General features: G+C 38.4%; 2 protein-coding genes across 3 annotated transcripts in view; one reads left to right on the forward strand and one right to left on the reverse strand.

Annotated features, from left to right (window-relative positions):
* ankrd11 (ankyrin repeat domain 11) overlaps positions 1–6,856 on the reverse strand; it is a 115,800-nt gene extending 108,944 nt beyond the window's left edge. For both annotated transcript variants that reach the window (XM_055045198.1, XM_055045197.1), the window contains exon 1: positions 6,402–6,856. The gene's annotated coding sequence lies outside the window, so the exon portion shown is untranslated. The remainder of the gene's footprint in view (positions 1–6,401) is intronic.
* A 1,748-nt stretch (positions 6,857–8,604) lies between these two features.
* Positions 8,605–17,664, forward strand: spg7 (SPG7 matrix AAA peptidase subunit, paraplegin). The gene is made up of 18 exons (XM_055045202.1): positions 8,605–9,001; positions 10,220–10,322; positions 10,421–10,510; positions 10,598–10,839; positions 10,942–11,081; positions 11,179–11,281; positions 11,373–11,498; positions 11,615–11,777; positions 12,156–12,329; positions 12,412–12,536; positions 12,788–12,890; positions 13,207–13,317; positions 13,412–13,527; positions 14,011–14,167; positions 15,493–15,656; positions 15,747–15,824; positions 15,915–16,111; positions 16,202–17,664. Exons 1-18 carry the CDS (start codon positions 8,777–8,779, stop codon positions 16,239–16,241), a joined length of 2,457 nt encoding a protein of 818 aa, XP_054901177.1. The 5' UTR covers positions 8,605–8,776; the 3' UTR covers positions 16,242–17,664.
* The last annotated feature ends 49 nt before the right edge of the window (positions 17,665–17,713 follow it).

Raw genomic sequence — 17,713 nt, forward strand, 5'->3', positions numbered from 1 at the left:
AACTCACACAATATAATCTATATCAACCTCTCTTAACAAAAAATGCTCAGTCCCTATTAGCTATCTTAGAAATATATTTTTAACACATGTAGTATTTGAGCATCTGTTTGTGTTGCAAACACAGTGTTATTATTCAACAAAATGAAAATGTTCTCTACTCACTTGCTTATTTGTATTTGCTCAAATGATAAGTTAAAACTTGAGCAAGATATTAATTTCTACCATACCTTGAAATTGACCTCACATTTAAATAATTGATAAGAGAAAGATTTAATTCCACAGACAACGCAGGAACAAGAAGTTTGTCATGAACCATTGAGTCTCATTCAAATAAATAGAGGAATGAATCACAACCTCTTTACAGCCACCAGTCTGGCTGTAAAGACCCAAAACAGCTGAGAGGTGAAAATGCATGTACCGGTCAAAAAGGATTCTTAGATCTTTTGTGTGAAGTATACTGCCCTACAGCATGCTGGGGGAAAACAAAGTATGGCTGCTTGTATTGGTGAGCAGCAGCAGAGGCCCCCTGACAGGCAGACACCCTCTCTTTGGTATTTAGGTATGCTTTTGCTTTCCATTCACATCCCATCCCCACAAGCTCATAGGCCAATCTGAGCACAGCCGTCTCCTCCCCCTTTCTGCTGTTGCATTTCAATGTAAATGGCTGAATGAATGGCTGCAGCTGGCCCATCAAAAGGCTAGCCTTGCTGAAGGGCCTTAGTGATTGAGATTCAGCCAGGCCCTGCCACCCCAACCCTCCCCCACCACACTTTGTCCTAACGCCCTTACAGCCATTTAAGCTTTGCTGATTCCCAACTTGAAGTGGATGAGGCTGCATGCAAGAGCTTTAAACTGACTCTTATAGTAGCTTGGCCTCTTAACATATTTGTTAATAGCAGAGCAAAGCAAATGCAAAACAGCTAACATGTTTTATTTATGGCTCCAGACTGCTATGGTCAAAAACAACAACAAAAATAATTTTAGGAAGCAGAAAACAATTTTGCTTTCATAAAAGTTCACGGTCCTCCGTCAGCAATGCTGAACTAGATTTAAGAAAAAAGGAAAAAAAAACTAAACATGTCCTTTCATTAGAAACAAGCTGAACGGTCCAGGTCAGTTGTGCCCAGAGGGATAGGAAACACAGTCTGCATATACCATTAGCTCCAAGACATGGCCAATTGACCTCTTCAATATTTCATATTTCATGTATGGATAATACATTCACCAGGGAAGCCTCTTGTTCAGCTGTACATCTAGTCAAACCCAACTGTTTCTGTCTGAAATAATCATGATTCAATGCCAAGACTCTGTAATACAGTCAGGCAGGCCAGCTATGAAACCTGCTATGGTTTCACTCAACATGCATTGGTGATACTTGTAGACAGTTAAAATATTTAGACAGGCCACTATTCAACTTGATAACAGAAAACTGAAAGAAAGAGACTGAAGAAAAGAAATATCAAACACTAACCATTTCAACTCTTTGAAATGACAAGAAACAATTTGTAGCAGCTAAACCATTTCAAACATTTCTGACTGAATAATTGCAGAAGTTAGAAAGACAATGACTAGACCTGCAGATCAGTACCTGTTACTATTCATGGTGGAGTGAGAACAAATATATATCTTGAGGCTTAATATGAGATTTTTTTGCATACACATTGTAATCAAGGATAATAGTAAGTTATTTTTATAGAAAAATAAGAATCCCATAATCATTTTTAAAAGTTCAGATGGAAAGATCAAAAGCTAAATGTGTAAAAGGCACATTTCACAAGAAGCAGCAGAATTTCACAGTAGAGAATGTTTCCCTTTGATGTCGAAGAGACTTAGGGAAAATATTATCAAGAACGGGACAGAGGAAAAGCTTGCAGATTCTAACACAAGTTTAAGACATCAACAACCATTAAGACCTCCCAAATCCAGGAATGAGGCTCTATACTCCCCAAGGGAAGCAGTGGGATTGGGCCCGCCATTTTGTTCCATTTCTCTTCGAGGATAGAGAAGAGGGCAATGGACTAGGCTGAATTTCAAAAGGCATCAAATGCCATTTGAGCATCCACTGAGATTTTGCTGCTGGAACAGCAGCTATAAAAGATTTACACAACTTGAACATGAAGGACAAGAGAAACCTAGACACATTAATGCAGAGGCAGACAGAGCAAAGCAAGAAATAGGAGTAGCCATGCTTGTTTACCTAAAAGGGCCACACTCTAAGTACGTGAGGGGGAGGGGTGCACAGACAGAAAGCAGTCAGAGTGAGTACTGGACTAGAAACTAGAGCATTTATTCCTCTTCAAAACAGGAGCAACTACCCAAATATCCTCCTGCCTGAAATGTCCTATTTTTCAACAATAACATTTCTGAATGTAGTATGTGTGTATCTCCAATAAGTGTATTACATAATATGTATTTCAAGATGGTACGAGGCAGGATTTTTTTTTCCCCCTGTATGTTTTTCAGAGACTAACGTGCAAATGCTGCTATAGAATTGCACATTATATATATGTCAACTTATTAAACAAAATAAAAATCATAATATTAAGTCCAAATAAAGGTAACTGAAATAGATCTCCTAAAATATATTGTTGGACACAGTCTCATGACAGCAGATGCTCACACCTGACACAAACATCACCCATAAATGTTGAAATGAAGGAGGCACAAATGAGAAAATGAGGAACATATTCCAACTGATCTCGTCATCTCAGTTTCTGCAATTATTATTGCCACTACTGTAAGATTTTCTAATATTGCGCAGCTCCAGTTTTAAAAACTAACCAGTCATTAATCAAGCAGAAATGATAACTTCAGTTTATTAGCAACATAGAGAGCAAAGCAGAACAACATTTCTGTTTAGGAAATTCCCTGCCAGTGGATTTGGTTCAGTCAGTTTCAGCTTAGAGTTGAAAAGAGTTTAATTCATTTTTGTGAATGTGTAACAATTAGGTGTAGATAGTTTGCAAACCACTTCAATAACTACCACCCACTCTTGTTGGATAAAACTTTGGAAATTTGTAGAATTTGTTACAATTACCTCAAACCTGAAGAATCAGAAAATAGAGACCCTCATGCTTCAAGAAATCAATACTTCATTAGCATTGTTGAAAATGATAAGATAGAAAATATCTCTTTCCATCTATCCCTCCAACTAGAGTCTAGTATATTTATTTTGAAATTGATTGTAGGAATACTTATTCAAGAATAATTCAAGAAGCTAATTTATTTATTTTTTTTGTCATGTTCTCCTACATCAGTCTTGAATATATATTGTGTTATGATGTTCTTCCTAATAAAGTAAGTTTTATTAGGAAGGCTAACACACTGCCTGCTGGAGTCAGTCACGACAAACAACTATTTGCATGCGGTGGCTCAAATGGGGCAACAAAGATCACACATTCTGTAGACCAACACAAGGCTGGAGCAAATAATGTATCCTTTCCATATACTTTTCATAGAATCATCATTAAAAGATTACATGTGTATTGTGCAGGTCTGCCTGTAAACATAGCATCAGTTCATCCCAAGTCTCCTTGAAATATTTTTGTTGTCACAGAAGCACAAAGCAACAGCAAACATGGCCATTGTTTTTGAGTGAATGTAAGCTTGCTGTTGAATGCCATCCTGATAAAGTCTTTAAGGTGTTTGGATCAATGCATTGCTAGGGATTAGTATCTATTGATATTGAGGAATCCAAACTGAACTGAAAGTTGATGTGGGGAAACATCAGCGAGAAATTGTGGGTATTTTAAGTGCAACATGGTGGAAGCGCAAAATATAGGCATCACATGATCACTGTTCTAATTATTTAGTTTAACTTAGCTTAACTACGTTTTAATATTAAAGAAATTATGAAAACATTTAATAGATACATACATTCCAGTTTTTCAACTGAGTGTACATTTTGTGTGTTTTGCTTTGTTACTGTCAGCAGATTTTTTAAATATTCAATAAATTTACTAAATTCTATGTTGTGTCATGAAAATGTTCTGTGCACCCATCCCTTGTCTCAATTGTTCAGGCAGGTGGTGATGATTATGTAATCATACTGGGAGTCTTTTCTTGGCGAACATTGGCATCCAAAGAACCAAGTGAACTCTGTTAAAATGCCACAACCTAACTTGGTATTTAATCCTGACCATGTTCATCTCTTTACAGTCACAGTGTACTCATCTTCTCATTGATACTTCCAGGAGGATAAAGCACCAGATCACAGAGCTCAAATCATCTCAAAACTGTTTACTTCATCGTGACAATGAGTCAACTCTATTCCAGTGACCACTGAATTTAAAGACGGACCGTTTGGGATGCAGTGGAACAGGAGATGTACGCCATGGATTTGCAGCTGACAATTCTACAGTAACTGCGGTAGAATCAATATGGACCAATATTTCTGAGGAATCTGACACCTTGTCAAATATGTCATGAAGAACCACACCTTTTGAAGCCAGAGAGGGGTCTAAGATGTAACTACTAAGACACTGAAAAAGTGGGCAGCAATTTATAAAAACTATTGATTTTTATCCCACATAAATTATAAACAACTTGAAATCAGAATCGTCTCCCCATTAATTCACCCCAAAAATTTTATAAAAGCATACAATTTTAACAGTGACAAGCACAATGTCGCCGAAATGTTCAACGATATCAGTCACATGTCTTCGTAATACTTCACAACCCTAATTGCAAAACAGGTTAGTCCCACAAGCAGGGAGAGGCAGTTTGGGGACTTTTATAAATGTGGAGCTGGATAAAAGCAGAGCAGCATTACAGAAATGCAGCTTGTCTTTCTCTCTTGAGCTAATGACCTTTCTAACCCCAGCAGAGCTCCATTTCCTGTTGCAGACAGAGGGTATACCATGATTCTCTGGTATCACTTATGGGAACAGGAGAAAAGTCTCAGCAGCACTAATGGGAACCGGATGACAAGCAGATTTGGGGGAGTTCAGTGTCTCTGTAATTATCAGCTCCTATAAAAATGATATCCTTAGAACATACCAGACAACAAAACTGAAAGTGCTGTTGACATAAATATTGACTGCACTATTTTTATGAGACAGAAAAGTTGCACAAAAATCCCTCCATACATGGCAATAGAAATCTGACTGAAGCAGCAACTATTAAGAGATAAAGTCACTTTGATTCCACATATAACAACTGCACTGTGATAAGAGTAGGGATTGAAAAATATAAAAAAATAGAGGCCAAGTTCATCTGAAACAGCGATATGCATCAATGCATCTGCAGTGTAGTAGACCCGAAGCTTCTCAAAGCTACAACACACTCAGTGTCTTAGTGAAAAACACCACCAGCAGCACTGCAGTGTTTTCCTCATCACTGCTACTGCACCAAACCAACAGGCTTCACCTCTATATTCCAATTCTTTTAAAGTAATCCTGTTATTTCACCTTCTAGACAAAACACCCATTTGCACTACTCTATTTGATTAGATTACGCATGTTACAGTCCACTGCTAAGGTTGTAAATAAATACACCTATACACCTGTTAGTGATGGATAATTTCTAGTGGCACACAAATACTTCAAAACCTTCAATTTAACAGCCCTACAATGCTGTATGACTTTTTTTTTTTTAAACCAGAAATCAACTCATTGCTCCCTTAACATCCATTTTGCTTCAGTTCTGGAACAGTCGAGCAAATGGCCAGCACTTGGCGCTTCATACTTCAAATCCACGACACTGTGCAGAGCTAATGGAAAAGCAGACAGACTGGTAGTGTGTTAGATCAACTGCCAAATGAGCACCGCCAGTGAGCCGTTTAAAATGGGTCCACATTTGGATGTTATTAAGTGCATTCCCTGGAGATCTGTAATCTTAATTATTGTCTGGGAAAAGGGGAAGTATCCCTGTAATGGGAGCATAACAGAACCCTAAAACTTAATGTGAACGAACAATATACCGCAGTGATTCTGTTCAGGACAAGCCATGTAAAATATGTGTCGATTTATTGCGAAAATCAACACCACTATCAATGCTAATCTCTTCACACACTGGTGATGATTCACTCAAAAAATAAAATAAACCTTGAAACTAAACTTACCATAAAATAATGAAGTTGTTTAGGCTTAACCCTTGTGAATCACTGCTTTTTTCAAATTCTCAGCCCTTCCACAACAAACTCAGTCTCCCACTTAAATAATAAAAAAAACAACTATATAAAAACAAGCATTCGAAGCTATGATTACATAAGAGTGAGACAGCGAATTTGCCATTAAATGTTGCAAATGCTTATTAAAAGCTATGAGTAAAAAAAAGATACTGTAAGTTGACCTTTGTCGCAACGAACATACTACAACCAGAGTGAAACCATGGGAGCCGCAGGAGTCAGTTTGTTGTTGTTAACATGTTAGCATTGCGAGGGTTAGTAACAGGGCTCTTACCTCCGTCTGAATTCGAGTTTAAATAGTCATCTGAAAGTTTAACATTTAGTCTATGCCGCAGTGCTTTCGACAGTTGCTGGATGGTCCCATTTGTCGCCGTCGGTTTAATATAAATTCCGGAGACATCCGCATAAGCTGGAGAAGACCAATGCAGCTAAACCCAGCTCACCAGTCACTGCTGCTAGCGCTAGCTTGTTAAAACCGTGTAGAGACCAACAGACGTCCAAAGAAACGAAGACTAAAATATCCAGGAAAACTTCTTCACGGCGCAGCTACTTCATCTTCAACACGACTTAAGAGCCTTTAGAGGTCCATTTGTAGAACTGCAGGATTGCTTGGGTAAACGTAAAGCATCAAAAGAGCGTATTTTTGTTTCGCTTTAATCCTCTCCGCCAAGCCATTCGAGCGGTTTTCAGGCGGCCTTTGACTTCAGTGTGTAGACGCTTGAGACGGAAACGCATCCGGGATGAAAGAAGCTTTCTCATTGGCTCCGGCACTAAAGGCGGATACTCCTACTGCAAGAGGAAACAGACTCCATTTTGGATCTGCGAAGGAAACAAACCTCCGTTAAAAGACGGGTAGAAGAAGGTTCCAACGTGGCTGAATACACTTCGCAGTTGCAAACGCAAAACACCACACTCCATTATGTAGTTGGAGGACTGAGAAAAGGAAATGGAGTTCAAGCATCGGATAGGCTTGTTTCCTATATTAGGAGCAACCGCAATAGGTGTATCTTATTTTTCTGAAATAAATGTCAACATTGTTGTGCATACAGAAACACATTTTGAATATTGTTCAGCATTCCACAATAAGTTATGTGCTGTACTATAAAAGGAGAATAAAACGCAAAGTGCATTGTTAGATGTATAACAGCTTGCCTAAAACGTAACACTTGATAAGTATCAAAGTTTGGCGGTCATCGAGTGTCGTGTTCAAAACATAAATCAGAACAGCGGTTCTACGAGGGTACTGGTCCAAAGCTAAGATTTGAGATGTGTCATTTAGCTTGAAGCGGAAGGACAGGGTGTAGAAAACAGACGCACCCTGGTCAAAATAAAAAGCGAAGCCATAATACGAGAATTCTCATTGGCTTACAGAGAAACCTATTACACATTACACATGCCACTCAAACTGACCCGTACACGTCTTATATAGAAAACAATGCGTAATTTATTTACAAAAACCGAAGGCGGGGACATGACAGACAGCGGTTTACGTGTTTTGTCATCCAATAGAAAACTCTGCTGGGCAATTTAACTTATATTTAAAGAAGGAAGTAATCCTCCATAATATGTTTTCTATAAGTATTTAAAATAAATCTTATGTGGAAATAAACCGACGTATATCCTCCAAGTTTGAGTATAGCGTGCTATTTATGTTTACAAATGAATTTGAGCTTACGTGAGAGAGTCATCCTTTCGCCTTAAACAAGGGTGCTCTCTGCTGGACGGTAGGAAGTTTTTCCAAGGATATTTTTTTTATTACAAAATACAAAAAAATGGGTCTACATGTATTTATTTATTGGGGAGCACATAGTATAATAATTCCTTTTTTTTTAGATTTTTTTTAAATCCAAACATTCAATCAAAAATCGCACCAATTTTGTTTCATTATTATTATTATTGGATGTGAATTTTGTGGTGACCACTAATCTAAATAAGTCATAATTAACAAATATCACCAATTTATAGCACAATTTTAAACAGGCAAATTTAGAATACTTTCAGTACCTTATCGTCTGCCTATATACTATCACTACTTTTAATAGTTTTATTGGTTTTACATTTTCCCTATATTTATTTTTAAAGCTGTGGAACACCTAAGTATTTTTATCACAGTACAGATACCCACACCTAATCAAATTAGCTAAGGGCATCTTATCAGAACTGTCTTTGCAGAAAGTGCTGGTTTTTACCAGGCCAAGAAGCCATAAAAAATAGCCACAGCTCTAAATGCATACAGTAACGATTGAATATCTACATTTGTAGAGTTCTCCATTGCGTTAGGTGAGTTTGGCATGAGATAAGATCACTGACATGTTTTACACTTACTGCTTATATTGTTATTTTTTTTATTATTATTTTATAGAATAAATCACAACGTCGGGCATGACGTGAAATCACGTCATGCCCGACCAGTCGCTGTGATTGCTTTCGTCCCACAGGTGGCAGTGTTGCTCGGGGAGCTGCTTGGCAACCTTCCCTACGCTGCAAAGAAGAAGGGTTGTTACGGTTAGTTGGATAACGTAGCATCATGCTAGCTACAGAGTGAGAGTTGTGTAAAAACAGCTCCTCCTAAAATCGATCTTTTGGAAAACTTCAGCTATGACTCATTTTCTGTTAAGTTAGTACTCATGTTCACCGATAGTAGGCACCATGACGTCTCTTTTATTGCTGAAAAGTGCTGGAATCTGCAGAAAATACAGCAGATGTGTGATCTGGACGTTATCAAGGCGAAACTATCAAGCTTTAACAAACAAAGTCATATCCAACGAAGGCGCTGGTAATGCACTGTCCAGGTGTGCTAAAGTCAGGAAGGCGCAGCATTTTCCAAGATCAGAGCGGACTCTGACGGGTCAGCCTCAGAAGAAACTCATCCAGGTAAGAGAGAGCGTGAATGACATGAGCGCCTTTCAAAATAAAACTCTACAACTTGGCTCCTGTTTGTGTTTGGACATGGAAATTATCAATGCTGTAAAGATGGTCCAGTTTGACGTTGCTACAGAGACTTTAATCTGCATTGTATCCCTAAAACATCTCTCATTGGGCTCTCAGAGTGTTCCTCCTGTATTTATTTACACCCCTGGATTCAGATTCATGCAGCGTTTCCACACCCAAAATTCTGTTTATAGTTATAAAAAATTTATTAGACCTGTCACACTGTTGATATTATTCCCGTTAGCGCCCCGTTAACCAATTAAACTCTATCATTTTCAGCTACGTGTTGTATTAATTTAGAAGTGGTCAGTCATTTTCATTATTTTTACATGAATGATTAATCAATCAATCAGATCAATCAAATTTTATTTGTATAGCACATTTAAGCAAGGCATTTCAAAGTGCTTTACATCATAAACACAAGAACACAAAGTCATGCAACATATAATAGACAATACATTGTTACATATTACATTTAAAAAACAATTCTAAACAGGTGTGTTTTTAATTGTGATTTAAAAGAAGTAAGGGTTTCCGCTGTTTTACAGTTTTCTGGAAGTTTGTTCCAAATTTTTGGTGCATAGATGCTGAAGGCTGTATTAGAGATTAGAGATTGCACAGCTCTAAGTAAAAAAAAAACAAACAAAAAGCTCTTAGGAGAACTTCTTTTCATAGCAGGTTCATGAAAGGTATGAAAAAGAGAGAGAACATAAAGAACAGAGTAAACAAGCAATATAATACACAGATAAATGTCAACATAACAAAGGTAATTCTTAGTTTAAAAGTTTGTTATTCTCCCTAAATTTAGAATCTTTATTTTGTATATATTTTTTTGTTTTATCGGTGGCAACACACATTAGTCAATGAAAGTTCTTCAGCCATTATGTAAATGTGCTAAATCTATCAATACAGTGTAATGTTATCACCCGGTCCTAAGAGATGATGTCATTTAGACCCCACTGGTGTTTTACTCTGTGCTCAGTCCGGTGGGGTTGTACTTACCCTGTGAATGCTTTTCCGAGTTTTGTGTGTCTGTGCATGCACGTGCTCATGGTTTCAGGAACACTCAGTCTTGTAATATTTGTTTTTTTTTGTTTGTTTTTTTTCTGTAATTTTCCTTCTCAGATTGAAACTTTTGTTTCCTCTGGTTGTCTATTTCAGAGTCTTCTCCACAAACCTTTGAGTCCTGACATGGTTGGACTCAGCAGAGAGTTAATCAGAAGCAACCTATTAAGGAATCCAGTTGGTTTATTAAATATATTAGGTACACAGTGAGTTTACTTACCTTTTTTAAGCCTATGTTTTATCCTGTGCCTGTCTTTAAATGCTGACACTTTGTGTTAAAAATGTTGTTACTTTTAGGGTCAACTAACTTTTTCAGTACTTCTCAAGCCAAAAAACAGAAAAATGAAAGTTCTGGGCCGAAGGGAAAAACTCCTCAGGAAGATGAAGGTATGTGATGAACAGATTTAGCTGCAACACATTTTTCTTTTATACATTGTTCTTCACATGCCTTTTACGGTCTGCTTTATGTTTCAGAGGAGAAGAAACGGCGTGAGGAGGAGGATCAGATGTACCGCGAGCGCCTGCGGGTGCTCTTCATTGTTGCAGCCATAATGATCCTGCTTAACTCTATTAATACCAGTGGCAGCAACATCTCCTGGAATGACTTTGTCAATGAGATGTTGGGCAAGGGTGAGGTGTCCCACGTGCTGGTCGTTCCTGAGAGTGACGTTGTAGAAATCTACCTTCATCCTGGGGCTGTCATCTTCGGGAGACCTGTAGGTTGTTTAGGCTTTAGTCATGGTTGGCATTTGAATCTGAGCAGCAGGTAAGATGTTCAGGCTAACATCTCATTTATTTCCATACTTCTTGCTTTGCAGAGGCTGGCACTCATGTACAGAATGCAGGTTGCAAACATTGATAAGTTTGAGGAGAAGCTGCGAGCAGCAGAGGAGGAACTAAATATCGACAATAAAGACAGGATACCAGTGACATACAAACGCACTGGATTCTTTGGAAAGTAAGGATATGTATTTTTATGAAAACAGACACATTATGTGCTCACACCCTAATAATTATATTAACACTAGTTTTGACATTCATTGTCATTTTTACAGAACACTCTATGCTCTGGGAATGGCTGCTATAGGGGTGGCTATTCTCTGGTATATCTTACGACTTGCAGGCATGGGCAGCAGAGAAGGCGGCTTCAGTGCTTTTGTGAGTTTTGTAAAGAACAATAGCTGCTTATTCTACCATTGTGATTTGAGAGCCTAATGTGCTAATTCTGCTTTACAAAAAAACTCAACAGAATCAGCTGAGGATGGCCAAGTTCACCATTGTTGATGGTAAATCTGGGAAAGGAGTGAGTTTCAAAGATGTAGCCGGCATGCATGAGGCTAAGACGGAAGTAAAGGAATTTGTTGACTACCTCAAGGTAAAAAGCCACACTTCGACCACACTTTTGCATTGATTTCAACTTTAAAAATCACATTTTGAGTGTTTAAATAGAGGTGGAGAAGTCTAATATTATATTCAATCTATTGTTGTCAGAGTCCAGAAAGGTACTTGCAGCTAGGAGCCAAGGTTCCTAAGGGAGCGTTGCTGCTCGGGCCCCCAGGATGCGGCAAGACCCTGCTGGCCAAAGCTGTAGCAACAGAGGCCCAGGTGCCCTTTCTGGCTATGGCTGGCTCTGAGTTTGTGGAGGTCATTGGAGGTAAGCACCAATTATTGAAGAAATAACCAGAAGATCAACAAAAAAAAAGTTTTTCTCGACAAATTACTGGGATTTAAAGAAATATGTTATTTTTATAAATATTGATTACAACTTTGGACATTTTTGCTGGGTTGTGTGCTTGTATAAGAAAATCTATTGATTTTTTTTAAGTCCATTGTATGTTTTGCTACTTTGTTGTATCCCATGACATACTTTTCAAATGTTTTTAAGGAGAAAATTATTGCTTTTAAAACTGTAGTCTTTAAAGAGATGTATTAAAGATGACTCATAAACTACTTTTCAAGAGAATGCCCTTAACAAAATAATTGCAACAACAGCTTGATAATCAATTGTGACTTGCACCGTGATTGTGTGTAGGACTCGGCGCTGCCAGGGTCAGGAGCCTGTTTAAAGAGGCCCGTGCTCGGGCGCCTTGCATCGTCTACATAGATGAGATTGACGCTGTGGGGAAGAAACGCTCCACCAACATGTCAGGTTTCTCCAACACGGAGGAGGAGCAGACTCTGAACCAGCTCTTGGTGGAGATGGACGGTGGGTGAAGTAATGTTTTATGTATTACACATTACACATGTGGAATGACTTAATGACATGTTTGAAATTATTTTCTTGGCAGGAATGGGAACAACAGACCATGTCATCATTCTGGCCTCCACTAACAGAGCAGACATTTTGGACAATGCTCTTATGAGGCCAGGCCGGCTGGACAGGCATATCTTCATAGATCTACCTACACTGCAGGTAATTTAAAGCAACACTGGTGATCTGGTGTATGTAATTGGTTCACAATTTGCCCTTGTCTTCTCAAGAATAAATCAAGGCTTTCAGCATCACATTTTTAAAGTGGCTATTTTCCAGCAGCTTTTAGTTTTCTTCAGGTTTTTCTCATAAACATAACTTTCAGAAGAGTTTCTTCCTACTAGCAGGTCATTAAGCTTTGGTAGGTGGTTTAGCTGGTGAAATCTGGCCTTATGTTGATTTTTATATTTCAGGAAAGAAAGGAGATCTTTGAACAACATCTAAAGATCTTGAAGTTGACCCAACCAGCTCATTTCTACTCTCTGCGGCTGGCTGAGCTCACCCCAGGCTTCAGTGGTGCATGCATATTATACCTTTTTTTTGTTTTTTTCTGCTTCCATTGTAAAATCCAACTGAAGGGTTTTGCCGTTTTACCTTTAAAATACTTTCTATTAAAAGTCTACACACATTTGTCACTTACATGTAGCAGTTTTTTGAGTTTATACATGACAAAGTTTATAGTTGTGTTTTTTTAGCATCACACTTGTTTATTTTTCAGGCCAGTAAAAGTTCATGCTCATGTTTGTATTGGAAGTAGTAAAAAAAGTTAGGAAAGATGTAAGCAGCATTAATGTCCTCTCTGTGATCACAAGGCCGTACTTTCCTGATGCAGGTGCAGACATTGCAAACATCTGCAACGAAGCTGCACTGCACGCTGCCAGAGAGGGGTTCAAGTCCATCGATACTTTTAACTTTGAGTATGCTGTGGAAAGAGTGATAGCAGGTACAGTTATACAAACGTTTTGTGAAAATGCCTTTCACCCCTCATTATGTGCTAGTCTGACCACAGTAAGACTGACATGCATGTGTTTGTCCAGGGAGCGTAAAGAAAAGCAAGATTCTATCTAAAGAAGAGCAGAGGGTGGTCGCCTTCCACGAGTCTGGACACGCCTTAGTAGGATGGCTGCTGGAGCACACTGAGGCAGTGATGAAGGTAGTGCGCTGCTTCTTGTAGCTATCATAAACAGTGGATTTATATCTAAATGGATTGAGACATAGCCTTTCCTTTTCAGAAATGTCTTCCTTCCGTTGGTTGTAAAACATTTATTTCAGGCATTTTTCAAGAGAAGGAACAGAAACAACTGAAACATTTTATAATTTAAAATGTAACAAAACCTAAAGTAGACACAAGGTCTCTGCCACCTTCCCAAGGCAGAAAAACAACTCCATCTTCAGCAGGTGTTACAGCAATAAATGAAGCTTAAACATAAGTTTGTTGAGGCTTGATTAGCAGTCATTAGTTTCTTACACCCTTACTCAAGGAAACACAAATAGTGGGATTTCATATATGATATTCTTTTCTGTTTTTTTATTGAGAGCTGTAAGAAAGGCAAAATCATAAGCAAGACTCTGTGAGAGTTGAGGTTAATGAGGATGTACAAATTGTGATGGCGTGTTTCTGTGCTTTGTTCCTGAGGTCTCCATTGCTCCACGAACGAATGCCGCCCTGGGTTTCGCTCAGATCTTACCCCGCGACCAGTACTTGTTCACCAAGGACCAGCTGTTCCAGCGTATGTGCATGGCTCTGGGAGGAAGAACGGCCGAGGCAATCATTTTTAACAAGATTACCACAGGTATGGATGTTATTCTTTAACGTAACCTTAAAATCACAATACCACATGCTTTTCCTGGTTTTCAGTCCAGGAGTGTTGTAAGTGTAGTTGTAGTGTTGCAATCACTGATATTAATGCAAATTCACTCAGAAATCGCAAATTTTGCTCAGATTTGCAATTTTCACCAGTCATCTAAACTTTTCTGCAAATCTTTTCTCCAGCTGAATAGAAACAAAACTGAAGTTAGTATCTTTGGTCCTAAAGAGAAGTGATCCAGAGTTAATGCGCAGCTTCAGTTATTACAACTAAAACTTAGCGGTCAGGCCCAAAACCTGGGAGTAGTGATGGACTCTGACCTGAACCTTCAGAGCCACATTAAGGCAGTCACAAAGTCAGCCTTCTATCACTTGAAGAACATCTCCAGGATTAGAGGACTAATGTCTCAGCGAGATCTAGAGAAACTCATCCATTCAGTGATTTCTAAATCACTGAATGGCTTCGCACCTCAGGTCTTCTGGCTCTGGTCTGCTCTGCATCCCCAGAACCAGAACCAAATGAGGAGAAGCAGCTTTCAGCTTCTATGCACCACAAATCTGGCATAAACTTCCAGAAAACTGTAAAACAGCTGAAACACCTTTAAATCTCGACTAAAATCCCATCTGTTTAGAGTTGTAAATTTGTAATCAATTACGAATTTAATGATGGCATTTGACTTAATGTCATATTTTAATTGTTGAGTCTATGTTGTATGATTTTGTGTTTTTGATGATGTAAAGCACTTTGAAATACCCTTCTGCTGAAATGGGCTGTACAAATAACATTTCAATGATGGATTGATTGATCTGACCAATCGTCTTAACATTTTCTGTATTTCCTAATTTTATGACTGATCACTGCAATTTGGAAGAATTTTAGCCAATCCCTGCTCCCTTCTAATTTAACTTCCTGTTTCACCTTGCGTCTTGAAAGTGAACCTACAGGATAAAAGCATGTGTGACGCTAAAAGGCAACATTTGCTTTTTTTTTTTTGTAAAAAGCATTTTGAGATATTCTCTACGATTTGCTTTTACCATGTATACAGCCTTGGGCGTAACTGATGCGGTGTGCATGTCCCCCGTACTTCCTGTATCAGTACCCTCTGTCCCCTGCACTCTCAGCTGTTATAACTGACTAATTAGTTGTTAAGATCTGGTAACTTAATTTGCAAGCTGCCTTTAAAGGCACCACCAGTGTATGCATACTGCGACACCCTGGGACTAGGCTTTGTGTAGCTATCACACCCATTGCTGGATTTTCCATTGTGACCTCAGAACAGAGTGTGAATCCTCCACCTTGTGTCTCTCCAGGAGCTCAGGATGACTTGAGGAAGGTGACACGTGTGGCTTACTCTATGGTGAAGCAGTTCGGTATGTGCGACAGTGTGGGGCAGGTGTCGTTCCCTGAGACAGAGGAGCAAGGTGCCATCGGGCGCCGTCCATTCAGCCAGGGCCTGCAGCAACAGATGGATCATGTGGGTTCTTGATTTAATGCACCATAAATATGGAATATTTGTCATCATTAAGTGCTTGCTGTTGATGATTGTTTACATCTGCTCTTACAGGAGGCTAAGATGCTGATAGCTCGTGCTTACAGACAGACAGAGAAACTGCTGCTGGACAACAAAGACAAACTGATCCTGGTTTGTTGCTCCATATTTTCTGATATTGTCATTGCAAGAATCCAAATATTTAGCATCCATTTTCTAATCCGCCCTTCTCTGTATTTATAGTTGGCCAACGCTCTGTTAGAGCGTGAGGTGGTGAACTATGACGATATCGAAGCCTTGCTGGGCCCACCGCCTTTTGGGCCAAAGAAGATCATCCTGCCACAGAGCTGGGTGGAGGCAGAGAGGGACAAGCAAGACACAGAAGAGGATGAACCACAACCTCCTCCTCGCAAACATAGAGAGGATGACGTTGATCCGCAGTTAGTATGATTTGTTTCTGATTTGTGTGTGTGTTTTTTTATTTTTTTAAGAGCTCTTTAAAAAGCTGCTGCTTTTCATCCCTTCATCAGGAGCTGGTGGAGAGTTAATACGAGCAGGGAATCCTCATAAGGCTTGTTCTGACAGTAAAACTAAAGTTTGAAAAACTCTGTTGCTGAATCACCTTCCAGATTTGAAGGATTTCTCTACAACTTCAAGAATGTTGCTGATTTATTATTATTCTCACAATATTTGCAAAGTTTGAAAGAACGCGTTCTCAATCGGGCTGTTCTTCAAACGCAGATTGTGTAAATAATGTATACTTTTAGGATGTACTGTTTGTACATGTTTATTTATACAAATGTACTGTAGTAGATTTGTGTTTGAATTTAGGGAACTGATGGCTATTCACATCTGCAAGAGGCAGTAAAGATAATATAGGGCTATTCATAAATACAAGCTACGCTCTCCGACAAAGTTTCATTTACTAAAAAGTTTGCATTTCCATAAATGCATAATTCTGCAGCAAAATGGACATCAATTTCTATGTGGGTAAATGAAGCTTTGTACAAAGAAGCAAACGTGTTGCTAAAGCAAGTTCTAAAAGGGTAGAATATAAGTTGTTCTACCCTTGTTGTTAGCAAACATGAAGTCATCCCAAATACTGTGTAATGTTATGAAAGGGTTGTGTGATTTTTTGCTTTCAAACAATAAATAAGTGAAAGGTTTTTGAAAACAATTAAAATATAAAGGCTGATATAAGAGCCCTTCTCTCTCAGCTGTCGTAAGTGAGCTATTACATTTTAATTGCAGGTTCTGTTAATCTCATTCAGTTCACCCACAAACTTCACTGAAGATAACTCACAATTATAGTGAAGGAATTATTTTCTTTTTCTTTTTTTCTTCATTTTATTGGGTTGTTTATCAAAGACTCATTTGTACGGGGAAAGGAAGGTGGAATCATTTAAAATGTTTTATTTTATGAGGCGGGATTGTAAATTGATTACAAAAACGTGTTGCCAAATATTCCAAGAAATATTTAAAAGCCGTACAACTTTCCAGGCAATATTTATTCTTGGTCTAAACAGATAAAGTAATGTATGAATACACAGGCACACAGGAGTAAATAAAGCCAGCTTTATGAGAAATAAACACTTTATTTTAAAGACACTAGTAAAATCTGAATTTAGGCAAAATTTATAGAAAACCCACTTGAACTCTTTACCTACAGGTAAGATATTTCTGAATGTTCCATGTTGCTGTCTGTAGATCTGCCTCCCTTAAAGAATAACAAATGCTGGAATGGAGGGTTGTTGAACACAAAAGCAAAATATTAAAGACTCATCTTATAAAATTACATATGTAAAAAAAAAAAAAAAGAAACATAAAAAACACAAGTATTTCATGCCTTTTTAGTTTGTCATCAGTACGCTGCAAGAAGATGGACAGACATTCTGCATTCAGTAGGCACAACTTCAAATACTTACGTCACAAAATGCTGCATTAAGTCATCTTGTAGGTTGTGTTCAAATAAACTCAAATAAGTCACACTCAATTCAAGTCCCATTCACTTTTTCTTAGGAACTTGTGTTGGACTGAAATTA

This window comes from Poeciliopsis prolifica, unplaced genomic scaffold (genome assembly GCF_027474105.1).
Source record: "Poeciliopsis prolifica strain line A6 unplaced genomic scaffold, Auburn_PproV2 SCAFFOLD021, whole genome shotgun sequence".
In the NCBI taxonomy this organism is placed as follows: Eukaryota; Metazoa; Chordata; class Actinopteri; order Cyprinodontiformes; family Poeciliidae; genus Poeciliopsis; species Poeciliopsis prolifica.

What these genes read in the sequence shown, in the direction of transcription:
- spg7 (XM_055045202.1), top strand. Translation starts at nt 8,777, where the DNA reads ATGACGTCTCTTTTATTGCTGAAAAGTGCTGGAATCTGCAGAAAATAC. An exon ending in CTCAGAAGAAACTCATCCAG is followed by an intron (nt 9,002 to 10,219) that starts GTAAGAGAGAGC and finishes TGTCTATTTCAG; the next exon opens with AGTCTTCTCCACAAACCTTT. An exon ending in TGTGGAAAGAGTGATAGCAG is followed by an intron (nt 13,318 to 13,411) that starts GTACAGTTATAC and finishes GTGTTTGTCCAG; the next exon opens with GGAGCGTAAAGAAAAGCAAG.